Source organism: Biomphalaria glabrata, chromosome 6 (assembly GCF_947242115.1).
Source record: "Biomphalaria glabrata chromosome 6, xgBioGlab47.1, whole genome shotgun sequence".
In the NCBI taxonomy this organism is placed as follows: Eukaryota; Metazoa; Mollusca; class Gastropoda; family Planorbidae; genus Biomphalaria; species Biomphalaria glabrata.
Genome location: NC_074716.1, coordinates 51,950,511 through 51,967,472, shown reverse-complemented (window position 1 = coordinate 51,967,472; position 16,962 = coordinate 51,950,511). Strand labels below are relative to the sequence as shown.

At 38.6% G+C, this 16,962-nt stretch overlaps 1 protein-coding gene across 5 annotated transcripts in view; it reads right to left on the bottom strand.

The window, feature by feature from the left end:
* Window positions 1-4,283: 4,283 nt before the first annotated feature.
* The window catches only part of LOC129926976 (molluscan insulin-related peptide 7-like), a 30,702-nt gene continuing 18,023 nt past the window's right edge, over window positions 4,284-16,962 (bottom strand). For 2 of the 5 annotated variants that reach the window (XM_056033910.1, XM_056033911.1), the window contains exons 2-4: window positions 7,247-7,370; window positions 6,370-6,548; window positions 4,284-4,786 (exon numbers count right to left, since the gene is read on the bottom strand). In XM_056033910.1, the coding sequence (XP_055889885.1) occupies window positions 4,578-4,786; window positions 6,370-6,548; window positions 7,247-7,365 (507 nt within the window). In that variant the 5' untranslated portion in view covers window positions 7,366-7,370 and the 3' untranslated portion in view covers window positions 4,284-4,577. Of the gene's footprint in view, window positions 4,787-6,369; window positions 6,549-7,246; window positions 7,371-14,495; window positions 14,632-16,962 lie in introns of those variants that run through there. The other 3 variants (XM_056033912.1, XM_056033914.1, XM_056033913.1) reach the window with 3 other exon arrangements.

Below are 16,962 nucleotides of genomic sequence, written 5' to 3'. Positions count from 1 at the left end.
GGAAAGACATGCTCCAATTTGATTCTCATTTCTGTAATTCATCTAATTTTTTTTTATTTCTGTATTTTGTGGTGTTTTTATTGTTCTATATATTATGCAATCGTCTGCAAATAATCTGACGTTTGTTCCTGAACTAATGCAATTTTGCAAATCATTTATGTAAATTAAAAATAGTAGTGGACCTAAGACTGTTTCTTGAGGTACACCTGAGTTTACTGTTATTGGTGTTGATTTTGAGCCATTTATTATTACAGTTTGTTCTCTCCCTATCAGAAAATCCTTAATCCACAGATTCAATGGACCATCAATATCAAAATATATTATTTTTTAAAGCAAACTATGGTGGTGAACTTTGTCAAAAGCCTTGGAAAAATCTAATAATATAGCATCTATTTACTCACTATTATCTAAACCTTTTGGAAAATTATCAATTAGTCCTATTAGTTGTGTTTCATGTGATCTATATTTCCTAAAGTCATGTTGGTATGAAGTAATGACATTGTGTTTGTCTAAGTGGTTTATGATGTTGCTAATTATTATGTGTTCTAGGAATTTGCATGTGATGCTGGTTAGTGATACTGGTTTGTAGTTTCCTGGGTCAGAGTTTTGTCCTTTTTTAAACATTAGCTTCTTTCCAATCCCTTAGTACTCTGCCCTGGTTAAGAGATGCCTGAAAAAGTATATTGAACACTGGTGCTAGCTCATTGATTAGTTCTTTGAGTAATCTAGCTGGAATATCATCAGGTCCAGACGCTTTATTTGGTTTAATGTTGGCTAATAGTTTCTTAAAGCTGCTCTGGACGTCATAATTTAGATCGTAATATTACGTACAATTATTTTATATCTTTTCTGACTTACAGTACGGTAAGCTTGACAATGTGCAGTCAAGCGTGACGCTAGGGTATAAATGATTGTTCTTTGTTTTAAAAAAAGCTTATATTAACTCACTCTGTCTGTCTGTCACTCTGTCTCTCTGTCTGTCTGTCACTCTGTCTGTCTGTCACTCTGTCTGTCTGTCTGTCACTCTGTCTGTCTGTCATTCTGTCTGTCTGTCATTCTGTCTGTCTGTCACTCTGTCTGTCTGTCACTCTGTCTGTCTGTCACTCTGTCTGTCTGTCTTCTTTCATACGTTTTCTTTTATCCCACTACTAATCGTTCTCAGATCAAGTTGACATTTTGTACAGTTATTAATAGTGGAAGACAATACATGAATCAATTAAAAAAAAAACAAATACAAAAAACAGAAATGGAAAAGTGGTTTGAGTGCTGGGACTAGTCCCAAAAAGCCCGTGGAGTCTGGGAGCGCATGAGGCGCCCTGACCGCACTTCCCTGTGGTGGAGGCTGTCCAGGCCTGAGCAAGCTATTATAGCACAGTGCAGGACAGGCCACTGTCCTGTTGGCTCATATTTCTCGCGGCTATGGCCAAATTTTGATTCACGGTGCCCCCGCTGCGGGGAAGAAGAGGAAACCGTGCCTCATATTCTGTTTGACTACCCCAGACTTGCAGATCTCCGTCTCGACAGGTCTGGGAAACCCAAAATTCTCGACCTGTATGGCGACATTTATGCACTACGCAAGACAGCAGGGTTTCTGTCCAGGGCTTTTGCAAGAGAGGATTTGAGCCTCTCAAGCCCTCACTCTAATGGAGTTTGATGATGATGATGATGATGATTAAAAAAAAACAATTAATCAGTTAGTAGTTATAAATTAATTTTGTTTTATATAGAAAAATGCGAGATATTCTTGCAGTATTGAGAGATATGGCGGTGATTGTGCGGTGCTTATTGTTAAAATTATAGCTTTAAATTAAAAATTATATATATATTTTTTTTTTTTTTTACAATGAATAATGTTTCATTGTTTTTCAATCTAACATTCATTAGTTATCAAGAAGTTGTATACAGAAGATATCGTCTTTAAAAAAAAAGTATTTTTAATGTTCTCTTGTTAGTTAGAAACGGTAAAGCTCAAGTTAAGCGTCCTTGACATTTAGTTTATCTTGAAAATCTCCATTTGCGTGTATACATGGAAGAGTCCATCCTTGAAGTGTAAGAAAACTGCGCTCACTTCACTTTTCATTAGCGTCATTAGTTTTGAATTCAAGAGATCAGATCTGCTTGTCTACTTACCAGATGTCATGTTGAAATGCCATGTTGAAATGTCATGTTCAAGGTAAGTGTGGAGAGTGCGACATGACAATGTTCTGTCCAGATAGGACATCGCATCGATTGTAAACTTTCACTGCAGTGTACAACAGGTCAGCAGACGAGATTTAATTTACACTAAAGTATGGCGCAATTTCTGTAACTTCAGATCTTTTCACAATCCCTTCTGGATGTACAATATTATCATATTATCGTATAGTACAGCGGATTTCAACCTTTTAAGCTCGGCGACCCCTTTTTTACAATCCCCCACTCTGCCGCGACCCCCCCCCCCACAACACAAACACACATACAGAAGAGTAGACAATAACAATCCATAATTTCGATGGTCTTAGGCGACCCCTGGCAAATTCTCAATCGACCCCCAAGGGGGTCGCGACCCACAGGTTGAGAATCCCTGTTATAGTATATCCCCTAAGTCTCCGTCTACTAACAGTATTAAAGGAATAGTTTGTTCTGTTTTAGGTAGTGAGGATCAGAATATTAAATCTTTCATACTTTAGCTGCTCTGTGCTTCTATTGTCTAATTTTACAATACTACAAAAAAAAAAATGTAAAAAAATAAAAATAAAATTATAATACTTTTTTGCCAATTTTTTTTTTCAAAGAACCGAATTCATAAAATGATAATCGGATGTAAAGACAGAATTTTACGCATTGTCTCCCCCTCAATTCCTTCGACGTATGCTAATCTTAATAGAAACTCGTTTTGTTTCGATTTCAACCCTTCAAGTTTTAATATACAGGCATTCCTCCATTGATTGAAAGGCGGATCCAGATGAGAATCCACAAATGTTAGTGGGTTATGGGTAAGATTTATAGGACGAATTCGTACAAGTGCTCCTCTAGTGCCATTAGCGCACGGAGTTTGAGTTTAGGCACATCGGCACAATTTAGGCCATGTCGTGCCCGTAATCCATTAGCGCACGGAACGGATTGCCTGAATCAGCCAGGGTAAACGATGACTAGGTAGAGTTCAAGTCTCTAACATGCGCGACTCCACACGGATACGCACAGCACGTGATTTTCTTTTGAAGGATCCTCTGTAGACAAGATTATGATAACACAGGCGTAGCTGGAATTTTCCAATGTTTGGGGGCCCAGGGGGGCTCGATCTCTTTGGGGGACCCTGCATTTTGCGTAATATTTAATTTTTAATGTAGAAACACTAATGTGGGGGCCTGGGGGGATTTTCAAATTCTCCCCCCTCCTCACCCACCCTAGTTACGCTACTGAATGACAACTAAAGGCAGTAATGACACCCGTGTATCAACAAAATACTTGTTAACTTACTAAGGATGTATTGTCTTTTAAAAGTATTTTTAATGTTTTCTTGATATTTAGTTAACTTACATGTCAAATTTGTACAAATGCTCCTTCTTCCCTAGTGCTATTAGAGCATGGAATGGGTTGCCTGAGATAGCCAGGAAAACCAGTGACTTGGCAGAATTTAAGTCATTGGTTAATATGGATGACTAAATGCATGACGCGTAGGACGTGATCAACTTTTTTGAAATAACGTCTGTATTATATAAGATAAGCTAAGATGAATCAGTAAAACAGACTAAGATTTTTTAACTATAAGATTAATATATTAAATCCAACATTTTATTGTTTTATAATTTCGCAGCAGACTTGAAGTGAAGACAGTATGGTGTCGTACGTCTCTAATCATACTCAACTCAACCAGACGTAGAGCTGTTTTAATTTAATCTCTATACATGATAATTCATCCGCAGGCTACTTCAATGTATAGCCATTCAAAACACAGTTTTATTCCGAAGATTGCTGTATTTCACGTGACGAGGGAAACGTAGTCGAGACCTGCATATTTTGCCTCATCTAATGCTGACAAAGCCATTGTCAGCCGGGGTCTTCGTCTTCTGCGCCTGTTTTCGGCAAAGGCTTTTGAGGTCTTAAATGTGTGTGCCGCAAATTTCATTAGCGCTCTCAGATTGTCGCTTATCTTCCGCCAGTTACTTTTCACTTTGCCAGTGAGGGCAAAATGGCACCTTTTTTAATCTGCAACAATATTCTTGATATTCTTATGAAAATTTAGGCTAAATGTATTCCTAAATTTACAGATTAATGTTAAAACAGTTTACATAGAACAGGGATTGTTATGTGTTATAAACTTTATTATAAAAATTTCTCACAAACATAATACAAATCTTGTACATTTGTTTTATAATCTCTTAAAACATCCTAATTAAAACATTTTTAGACTAACTTGGCCCTAACAAAAATCAGCTAAAAACAAAACATTAAAAATATTTGAAAGATCGATTAGATTAAACAAATTTAAAATAATTGGGGTTATTTTGTAAAAACTTCTGGATCTTGAAGCAGCTTGGATTTTGGAGATTCTTGAAATTTTCAAATATGGCGCTAAAAGAGTCTGCGATGGAGGGTTAACAATATGTCGCAAGTTGTCGGGCGGTGCAGTTGTTGATGCAGCACTCGCAGACTATGTCACGTGGTTGTTGATCGCTCTGGCGTTTTGGGCGGGAATTGTCCAAACTGTATCTCAGCGTTAAGAAGAGGTCTCTGAAGTTTCTTGGTTCTGTCGACAAAAGAGCGTTGGTATCTGTGTAGGCCATCAATGGTGGTATATTGGTTTCTGTAGAGCAAACAACGAATTGCTTCAATTAAGTTAGATCTAAAGGGAAGGCATTATTTAAAGATCCGCCGTTACGTACTTTCAATTTAAGCGAACTATTTCTTTAATGCGGTACAGACAATATTATTGAGACAGTCTGTACGTGCCTCTCTAAGGCCGGCCTTGCCAATTGCGTTGCCCAATGTTATGAATACTTGCGAGGCCCCTCTTTTTTTTTTTTTACAATAACATCTATTACTATTAACTAGATCATTACATCATATATTTATTATACAACGCGCATAGGAAGAAACTCAAACGCAATAGGAGTCAGAGGATTAATTAAAGTTATGCCAATCGTACGATACACAAAATAAGTTAACCCTTTAAGGGGAGGAGGACCACCACTAAGGAGCAAAATATCGATATTTAAAATTAAAAAATCGAACTTTTTTTTATTTCATCATTTGAAAGTATATCCATTTATCTACGAGTTTTGAACATTGAAATATGTAATTTTTAACTTTAAATATTGTTTTTTTAGTCATTTTTCTAGAGCATGTTTAATGTTTATTTCATCTAATTCCGAATCCACATGTAAATAATACCCTTGGTAACGTATTGAACACTTTTGAGTAGTCATATTCGACCTAGGCATCAGGGTACTTCAGGCTTATAGAGAGCTAATTTGATGGATCCAACAGGGACTATTTACGAAGTATTATTTCTTATTAAATAGGCCTACTATCCTTTGGGAAACCATCATAGCCAGCTCCGAATTTGGAGTAGATAAGGCCCCCCAAGATATGAGATATCCCCATTGTAATTCTTCTTCTAAATGATTGTGAAGATATCGCTGGGACCATTTTTTTTTTGGGGGGGGGGGTGTCACATCATTACTTGATAGTTGGTGACATTTATTGGTTGTGGACCACGAGATGCACTTGTTGATGGAGAATAAGATGTTTCGCGTGGAAATCAAAGGGACACAGGGGCATCATGGGAAGAATAAAATCTCGTTAGCGAGATCAGTTCACATGGTCAAGTAGTGGTAGTAGACATGTCTTTGAGTTGGATTGACGTTTTATGTAGTTGATTTATTAATAGAGTAGCAGTCCTGTACTTATAGAATATTTCATTGGATTTATGTGACAAAATATGTATTTATGGCGGAATCGGCCATGCATATGTGTATCTTATTTTATATTCAATAAAATAAATGTCTGCTATTAGAGGAGTTAACTGATTGCTGTTAATACTTGTTGTGCTGTGCTAATGTTAGTTGTCATAAGACATAAAAAGTAGTACAGCAACTCAAGCGAAACAAATCGTGTCCTAATTATTATATCAAGATCAAATGTCATTCAACAAGCAGAAGAAGAACCATAAACATTTTACAGGGGGGTGGGGGGGGGGAGGGTCCCTAAACTATAGGTTATGTTGCCTACATGTAAGTCCAGAACTGATCCTAGCAGTCTTTGAAATCACTTAACCCTCAACACCTGCTCTCCCTAGTTGAAAGAAAATGTGGCCAAGTCTAGAGAGATGTATTAAACAGGCTACTACGTGGATTTGGACAGTGGAAGAACAAAGAAATGACTTACTCTTGTTTGAGTCGTCCCGAGCGAGGTCCACGTCTGCTAGTGTCGACAAAGGAATACTGAACACGTCTCCAATGCTGTTCTCCACTGAGCGCTTCCTTTGGAACACGTCTGGGAACTGGTTACGCAACAAGAAGCACAGGTTGGCATGAGCTCTGGCCAGGCGGGCGCCACATATACCTCTAAGAAAAACAAACAAGTCACCAATTCTTACTTTATGTTCGAATAATATAGTAAACTAAACTTTAATATCTTTGCATGGGGGCGGTCATGTGCAAAAGGGATATTACTGATACTCCGTAAGGAAAATATATTATAATTGGTAGTTTCCCCTGTCGCACATTGAGGCGCTTTAAAGGTTAATAAAAAAAAAAAAAGATGTATTTAAGAATCAATGAAGAGATCTTTCTGGAATGTCATTAAAATGTGTTTTCCTGGCTGATTAAGGAAACCCATTCCATGCTCTAATAGCATTTGGGAATAAGGAGCATTAGTAAGTGTCCTAGCGAATGGAATTTAGATTGTGCCTTTATCGTTGTGTCTTTCTGAGTATTTTTGGTTTTGTATTAGTAAATTATGGTTCAGTGTTTTATGAATAATTGTTACTTTATTTTTTAGTCATCTGTCCTGAAGAGTCTAAATTTAGAGATTTTATCACTCGTGGTACTCTATCAAAAACAGGACGCATATTCTAATATTGGCATAACCAAGAACCAGGTTATAAGCCTACAACCTTTTAGTTTTTTTTTTGTTTTGTGTAAAATTTTTTGATAAATCCTTAAGCTTTGATCGTAACTTAAGAGCCCTGACCACAAGGCCCTTCAGTACTCCCCTTGCCTACCCCCCCCCTACAATTATAGATAGAAGTTCTTATACTGACCTTCCATGAGTCCCCTTGCTGACATCACATGCACTGATGTCTTGACCCAGAGAGAGCCCCACGAATAGCGTGACGCACACGACTACGAAGCTCAAGCAGACGTCAATCCCAGCATTCATTTCTACTGTCAAAACAAGAACGAAATCATTGTAAAAAAAAAAAAACATAAAAAAAAAAAAAACACAAATTTACTTAGATCTGAGGTTTTTTTTTCACAAGTAAAACTATACTTGAGTTGGCATGCATTCTAAATAGCTCCTCACATTTAAGTGGCGTGGCGGGGTGTGGGGGTGGGCGAACAGCACCAGGCGACACCAAACCGAAATGTGCCCAATTTCACGAGCTCAACTCAGTTTGGAATAGAGTTGAAAGAAATTGAGGTACTGTCAAGGTACTATCAAGACTAACATTTCAATTTAAACACGTTTTAAGTAGTTTTTCTTGGCCCTCCCATCGGTTCTACTGGTTCCATCGGCTCTACTGGTTCCATCGGCTCTACTGGTTCCATCGGCTCTACTGGTTCCATCGGCTCTACTGGTTCCATCGGCTCTACTGGTTCCATCGGCTCTACTGGTTCCATCGGCTCTACTGGTTCCATCGGTTCTACTGGTTCCATCGGTTCTACTGGTTTCCATCGGTTCTACTGGTTTGTTTCTCTTGTCTATGACTTACTACTATGGAAAGTACCATACAAAATTTAAAAATAAAAACAAATAATTCCGCCTTTATAAAACTGAATATTGTTTCGGAAAAAGCGAATATTTTACTCTTAAAAACTAATGAATGAAATAAAAAGAACAAAACAAGAACATCTCCACCCCGCCCTACCCACGAAAAAAAAAAATCCAGGTTTAAATCTATTTTCTACTGAGTCAGGGTATAGACCAGTGTTTCTCAAACTGTGTGCCGCGGCACATTAGTGTGCCGCCGAAGATTTGCAGGTGTGCCGCGGGAGTTTTTAGAACGCCACACGTGCAGCGTTACACAGGTCTGCCTAATATTAAATTTTTATTTTACGTTGCGATGACATCCCAACTTGCAATGACCAGTAATAGTAGTGGATCTTTCCATTATGACGGAAAGGGGTGTTAGCTATTCAGGTTATGGAATTGTCCACTATACATATATTATTATAATGAATAAAATGTTGGCCGCCTTAGCAGACGCACAGCAGTTCTCGAATTGGTAACGATAATAATAAGCGATGTGTTTCATGTAAATTGGTTAGGTGTATGCTAATAATTTATCACTAAGCCTTATATTCATTGTTATCCATGGAGAAATACGTTAATTCTTCCATTTGCATCTTCATGGTTTTGTGAGTTTGGATTTTGAGCACTGACTGAAATCAAGTCTTAGAAAAGAGAGAGACTTCTTACAATGGACGATGAAATGTTAGTTTGTTTGTCGACTCTGGAGCCTCGGTTAGATCAAATTTGCTCTCAAAAACAGGCACACCCTTAACATTAAATATATTACTTAAAAACAGGTATTTTTTTCTTTCTTTTTATTATAAAACAACTGTTGCTCTTCGTGGTGTGCCGCGAAACTTTTGTAGTTTTTTTTTTTACTGTGCCGCCAGACAAAAAAGTTTGAGAAACACTGGTATAGACAATTCTAGTGATAGGCCTATAGATTTAAATTTAGAAAACAGTTCGCGAAATGTTACCGAACGACTTAATTAATGGGGCATACATGCGGAAATACCCGAAGACTGTTAGACCTAGTCCTGTAGCCAAATAAACAATTTTTTTTTAAAACTTTGAAAAATAATTGTTAAACCAGAGTTTCCCCTGTGTGGCCAATGAGCTAGAAATTCTTTTCCCAAGGTGAATATACACCAGCTGTCAAATTTCTAGGAAAATCGTTAGATCCGTTTTCGAGAACCGCGTCCACCCACCCAATGCCCATGAATTTACTAGCTGAATAGAGGAATTGTAAAAAATAAATGTTGCATCATCCAGTTAGAAACTTTCTAATAATTTAAAAAAAAAAAGTTTCATTTTTTTTCCCTTTTGGTTTTCTTTTGATTCATCAAATGTGAAATGTTAACAACCCTTTACAGATCAGACATGTTAAACCATGAAATAGAGAACAGTGTATATGTGTGTGAGGACGTGTATATGTGTATGTGTGTAAGTTGTGTGTGTGTGTGCGTGAGCGCTGTTCATTCTCAGACAAAGAGCCAGTAAGATTTAAGCGGCTAATAGCCATTGAAACCGAACTTGGAGACAATATAATCTTCTGATGTAATACAAGACCGGGGAGGGGGGATGTCGCACTTGAAATGTCACGACCTCAACCCGACACCCGAACTTGGTCGGGGCGTTACGATAAGAGGACCTCTGTAATTGTGTATGTGTGTGTTTTAGGGAGAGGAGAGAGAGGTCATTTGAGTAAAAGCTTACTCAATGTTGGAAATGATATGTGGTCGAATAGAATGTTTGGTCTTATAGAATGTGTGGTTGTGGGATAGAATAAATGTGTGGTCGTGGGATATAATGTGTGGTTGTGGGATAGAATGTGTGGTCTTATAGAATGTGTGGTTGTGGGATAGAATGTGTGGTCTTATAGAATGTGTGGTTGTGGGATAGAATGTTTGGTCTTATAGAATGTTTGGTTGTGGGATAGAATGTTTGGTCTTATAGAATGTGTGGTTGTGGGATAGAATGTTTGGTCTTATAGAATGTGTGGTTGTGGGATAGAATGTGTGGTCGTGTTATAGAGTGTGTGGTTGTGGGATAGAATGTGTGGTCTTATAGAATGTGTGGTTGTGGGATAGAATGTTTGGTCTTATAGAATGTGTGGTTGTGGGATAGAATGTGTGGTCGTGTTATAGAGTGTGTGGTGGTCGTGTTATAGAATGTGTGTTGGTCGTGTTATAGAATGTGTGTTGGTCGTGTTATAGAATGTGTGTTCCGGGGACAGAATGTGTTCCAGGGATAGTAATTTTAAATGAACTTTTTTTTTTTAATTTATAAGACGATTTAAAAAAAAAATCGAGTATGATCGAGTCTAAACATAATGTTAAGTCCACATTTATAACCAGGTCGAGTTCACATTCGGTGATTGCCCCTTATTTATGGTAATATCAGTTCATTAAAATTCCACATCACAGCGACAAGGGCAGTTCACTCTTGCTAAACAAGATTCGGACCATTCATTTAAATGTTAACTTGGTTATCCCCCCTTGCTTAGTCCCGTTATCTGACTAATGCAGTGATGCCCAACTTTATTCGACCCGCGGGCCATTTTTATTTCTAACTCGTCTCGCGGGCCACATGAGCGAAAAGTTACAAAAACGAAATGAAATTGTTCTGTAACTATTTTGATAGAAACCTGTGGGTGTAAGACTTAATTAATAGGTTATTTGACAATTATATTTTTTACGCGTCAGAAAATAGCTTCATTTCTACTTAAAATGCGAGCAACAGTGTAAGTAGCTTTATCAACGACACATTTTGTGGTTTCTTTTTGGTAACTATTCCCATGGAACCTCCAATCTTTTATTTGCGACTCAAACCAAGAATGCCGCCATATTTATTTTATAATGACGTTTTTATGTTGTTGTTATATTAAACAGCCACACTTTCCTTATAAAATAAATATGTTGGGTTATTATAATGTTCAACAACAAAGTAAAGATATGTATACTTTTACTGGTAGATTCTATATCCAGAGTCCCATTTCATATACACACAAATGTTAAAGATCATGATAGCGATCCATCATAGAAAAAGTGAGGGTCCAAACGTAGGCAAAATTTTATTTAACCTTTTTTTTTGTTTGGATGGACAATTTCCACACCCTGTGCCGACGTTTCGGTGGGCCGGATGGAACCACGTCGCGGGCCGGATCTGGCCCGCGGGCCGTATTTTGAGCATCACTGGACTGGACTAATGCATAATGCTAGTCTAGGACAAATTTTCATTTTAGCATAAAAAGTTTTCGCATGTTTAAAAGAGAGAGAGAGAGAGAGAGAGAGAGAGAGAGAGAGAGAGGGAGGGAGTCAAGGAGTCCCCATATCGACGAAAAAAGAATCAAAGACTAGGAATTTATTGAAAGACATTTTTACAAAAAGAACAAAACTAATGTTTGTTTTACATGTTTCGGATGTTCCTTCAGAGTTGAAGATACTTTACTTCCTAGTCCAAACCTCCCGCAGAACGACGGGGGATGGTAGCGGGCAGGGTTTGAACCCGGGACCATCGATAAATCCAAATGACAGTCCAGCGAGCTAAACGCACGACCAGGCATAAACCTCAGTAACACCAAAATTAGAATACGCATCCTCTGTTTTGGGACATCTTACACAAGATATAGTATCTAGAACAGCGGTTCTCAACCTTTTAAGCTTGGCGACCCCTTTTTACAACCTCCAACTCTGCCGCGACCCCCCCCCGACACACACATACAGCAATAGAAGAGTAGACAATAATAATCCATATTTTCAATGGTCTTAAGCGACCCCTGGCAAATGGTCAATCAACCCCCAAGGGGGTCGCGACCCACAGGTTGAGAACCCCTGATCTAGAACAACCGCAAAATGTAGTTAGATATATAACAAACGAATAGTCACATTTAATCAGAGTATCGCCATCAGTAAAATCCCAAAATTTAAAGAGGCGTTAGGACAGAAGACTAAAAAGTAAAGTCGCGATAAACCTAGATCAGCGGTTCTCAACCTTTTATGCTCGGCGACCCCTTTTTACAATCCACCCTCTGCCGCGACCCCCCCCCCCTCCCACACACACACACATATACAGCAATAGAAGAGTAAACAATTTTCGATGGTCTTAGGCGACCCCTGGCAAATCGTCATTCGACCCCCAAGGGGGTCACGATCCACAGGTTGAGAACCCCTGACCTAGATAAAGAACTGAACCATACATTTCAAAATCAAAACATAATAAAAATAGAAAGATAAATACACATTTATTCCAAATGCTAGGACAGATTTTTAAAAAAAAGTACTACTTCCTTAGTGCCATTAGACTTAGAGCATTGGGTTGCCTGAATCAGCCAGGAAAATCATGGTACTGTTCACCGATAAAAGATCTTAGCGAGTCCCGAGGACCATGTCGAATTTCATCCGTTTTGATGCGGTTTTTGTAGTTGGATACCTAGGATCCTTCTGTACCCCAAATTCCATCGCTTAAATCCTCTCTAGCTCTGCAGTTAGCGTGTAAGATTAGCAAGCATACAATGATGTGGCCTTGACCGAGGAGCGCGATGTCTTTCCAGATTTTCTTGAGTTGTGTAAGTGCCGCTATGGATTGCGCAATTCTGGCCAGATTTGGTTCAGCTCCGAGGTATTTAAAAAACTGACAGTTTGTTTGTAAAATGTTTTACATGTTTCGGATGTTCCTTCAGAGTTGAAGATAGTTTACTTCCTAGTCCAAACCTCCCGCAGGACGACGGGGGATGGGAGCGGGCAGGGTTTGAACCCTCGACCGTCGATAAATCCGAACGACAGTCCAGCGCGCAAACCGCACGACCAGGCAGCCAGCCTCCAATACTGATGTCCATTTTAAAGTCTTGTGCACTACTGGTCATAATGTGCATTTTGTTCGGTTTGATGCCATTCACTAATACATTACTGAATCAGAAATAAACTCCAATGTGTAATAAAGTTTTTTTTAGATGTCACTATCGCAGTTTTTTGTTGTTGTTTTTTTACTGTTAAATGTTATCGAGGGTGACCAGCGTAACGAAAAAAAAATGAAGCTAATTAGCGTGCAATCAGTAAATAATCACCAGTAAATAATCACCAGTAAATAATCAGTAAATAATCACCAGTAAATAATCACCAGTAAATAATCACCAGTAAATAATCACCAGTAAATAATCAGTAGTAAATAATCAGTAGTAAATAATCAGTAGTAGGGCCTAAATAATCAGTAGTAAATAATCAATAGTAAATAATCAGTAGTAAATAATCAGTAAATCACTGGTACTGAGCCAATAGATAAAGCTTCCCCACATTCTACCTAGTTGCTTAAAAATTATTAAAATTGATCTTAATTCTTGTTTTTTAATGTCTTTAGGTTCCCATAGCTCAATGGGAATACCAACGACGTAACAGAGTCATTGATTAACATGCAGGACTAGATTAACACATGAAAGGCGTAAGGATGTAATTATTTTTTTTTGAAGTAACGTCTCTAATCTAAGATAAGAGACTACACTGTTTCTTAACAGCGCTACACACGATTCTCATTTTATTATTATAGCTTTTTTTATATAGCGCTACTTTCATGCATATAGCATGCCCAGAGAGCTATCTCATATGTGGGAGGGGGTATCTGGAAGAAGGTTTTCCGTGCTGCCTTTAGGCACTCAATAAACAATTCTGCTCTAGTCGGGTGTCGAACCTCGAGCCCCCTTCATAGGTAGCCAAGCCATGCCAAGTTAAAGCGTACTTAGCCTCTCGACCACGCTTCCCACTCGAATTTTCTCACTTCCATCATATATCATATCTATTAAACTTTAGTTTTTGAAATAAAATTGATAAAAATGTAATATATAAAGTAGAATGTAAGGAGTATGTATGTATGTACCGAATAGAGGTCCAAAACTGTTTGACCAATCTTAATACTTTACATTAATGTTCTTTAGATCATGGTGGGGACTGTAGTGTATGTTAAATGGACCTCCCACAACCGGAAGTTCGTAAAAAAAAAAATGACCTAAATTTATCTCGATTAGAGAAAGAGACTTAACATATCGGGTAAACCCATTTTCTCACTGTTCATTTTCGTGGAAAAAAAAAATATATATTAAAATGTTAAGGGAACATTCTCTATGGGGTAACATACATCTAAATCCAACCCATTAGATCAGTAATACACAAACTATGGCCCGCGGGTCATATCCGGCTAGTTTACAAGAATAAATTACGTTCCATAAAGAAAAGATAATTACGTCCTGCGTCTAACCACGTGTTAATCTTGTACTGCATATTACTTCATTGAGTTTCCTGGCTGATTCAGGCCACCCGTTCCATTCTATAATGGCACTAGGGAAGAAGGAGCTCTTGCACGAACTTATACTAGCATATGGAATAAGAAATGTGCTTTATGCTTTGTGTCTTTTTGAGTATTTTATTAGTTGTTTTTTTTTTTTAATTATAAAGTTACGGTTTAACATTTTTGGATAATTTTAAGTAGTATTCTAAATAAGACCAATCAAGTTCTATTTATAGAATCTAATCAACCATTAAATATAAAGTGGTTTTAAAACAGTTTACCTTGTTGGTTGGTGGGACGATCAAGCTGATGGACAGTCCGGTGGTCGTGTGTAATACTCTACGGGGACTGGTCCAGTTTTATAGCACACCCCCGCACGCAGCCGTTCACGCAGAAATGCGAACACCCACACAACATGCTCACACGCATACACTTAAGCAATGACATCGTGATGTTCCAGAATAGGTAGCAGCAAACACACATCCACAGATAAGTAAGGAGAGGGGATGTCTGTATAGCAACAACAACAACACGCACATACACACACACATATATACACACACACACATATATACACACACACATATACACAGACATTAGAATCACGAACAGTCAAAAGAAAAAAAAAGTTTGAGCTTGATTCAGCTAACAACAGGCACACTTGATTCTCACATATTTCATTCGTATCAGACTAGAGGAACACTACCCTAGAATAGCGTTTCTCAAACTGTGGAGGGTCGCGAGGTCCTCTCAAGGATCCTTAATGAGCCAATTTGTTGGATTCGAAACCTATTGTAAATAATTATGCGAAAAAATATAAAAGGAAACTTGTATATTTATGTCTTTTCATTACATTTTCATTACCCCACTGTCATAACCGCCAGCTCAACACAAACTTTCCAGCTAGCTGTTGGGAGGGGGGGGGGCAACGAAATTCTTCTCGTTTGGGAAGGGGGGGGGTGTCACTGGCAAAAGTTTGAGAAACACTGCCCCAGAAGGATTATGGGACAATGAGTTTGGCAGACGACGCATCCAACAATGGGAAATAGCACATCAAGGTGAAGGCCGGAGGAAATACAAAGTGAATAAAAGGACGTTAATATCTCTGTTTTAAATATTAAAGTAATATTCACGTTTTTCTACGAGCGATTAGAAATCATTGTTACACAAGTACAGTTTTAGCAGTAACAGCCAGGAGCGCTAAATAAATGATAGAAGAATAAAAAAAAATACTTCTTATATTTTGTGATAAACCTATAGATAACAAAGTTTTTTTTTACAAAAGCCCTATAAAAAGCAAATCAGACGCCATTTTGCCCTCACCGGCATAAAGGAAAGCAGCAAGCAGCTGATAGCCTCTGAAAAAGAGAAGGTTGGGGAAAACAACTTGAGACCCCTTTAGATTACAGCGGTTCTCAACCTTTTAAGCTCGTCGACCCCCTTTTACAATCCCCCACTCTGACGCGACCCCCCCCCCACACACACACATACATCAATAGAAGACTAGACAATAACAATCCATATTTTCGATGGTCTTAGGCGACCCCTGGCAAATGGTCAATCGACCCCCCAAGGGGGTCGCGAACCACAGGTTGAGAACCCCTGCTTTAGAAGGACCCTTGCCGAAGACATGACGAAAAGAGCACTTAAATAGACCTACAGATTTGTCTGCATCCAATGTGGCAAACTATGTAGGTCCTAACTGGGTTTGCATGGTCGTGTACAATACTACTTTTCCCCCTTATTCTTCGAAGTCGGAGACCTTGCCCTATTACCTCCCTTTCGGTCAGCACTCTTGGCATGCCTTGCAGTTGAGGAAACAGTGCGGGGATATACAAATCATTAGAATAATGCTATTAAAAGGCGGCCCCTGCGGGTCAGTCGTAATCATACTGTAATAACTGAAGGGAGGTAACTCAACTTATAACCCTGCTATGCACACCGTCATCCAAGATAGTGCAGAATGTGTGCATAGCAGGGTTATAACAATACTTTACATTTGATACAAAGAGTTAACCTCCTTATTGTACTGTTTAGGATCAACACGACCTGCCTCCCAAATCTTGTTCTAAAATAATCTAAAACGTTTAAAAAATATATTCACACAGTATAAAAGTACATAACTTTGGCAGACCTTATAAATTCATTCATAAATGTACATTTCTTATTCCAAATGCTAGTACTGCATTCCTACAGTACTTCCCTAGTGTCATTAGATCATGGGAATGGGTTGCCTGAATCAGCCAGGAAAAAAACCTGGTACTGTTCACCAAATAAAGATCTTAGCGAGTCCCGGGAGACCTTGTGGTCATACAGTTTTAGTTTACGTTTTTTGACAGTGGTCAGCAGGTCATCGTGAGGCCCAATGACCATTGTCCGAATTTCATTTTTGATGCGGTCTTTGTAGTTGATACCTAGGAGCCTTCTAGAACCCAATTCCATCGCTTGGATCCTCCTCTCTAGTTCTGCAGTTAGCGTCTAAGATTCGCAAGCATCCAGTAGGTGGGGGGGCGTGTTGGCCGAGTGCTTAAGTGCTTGGTTTCCGAACCTACTGTCCTGGGTTCGAATCTCGGTGAAGACTGGAATTATAAATTTCGGGATTTTCAGGGCGCCCCTGAGTCCACCCAGCTTTAATGGGTACCTGACTTAAGTTGCGGAAAAGTAAAGTTGGTCGTTGTGCTGGCCACATACTTTCATGAACAATTTACGCACCGCCTTAAGTAGAAGTTAGACTATAATAGAAGAACT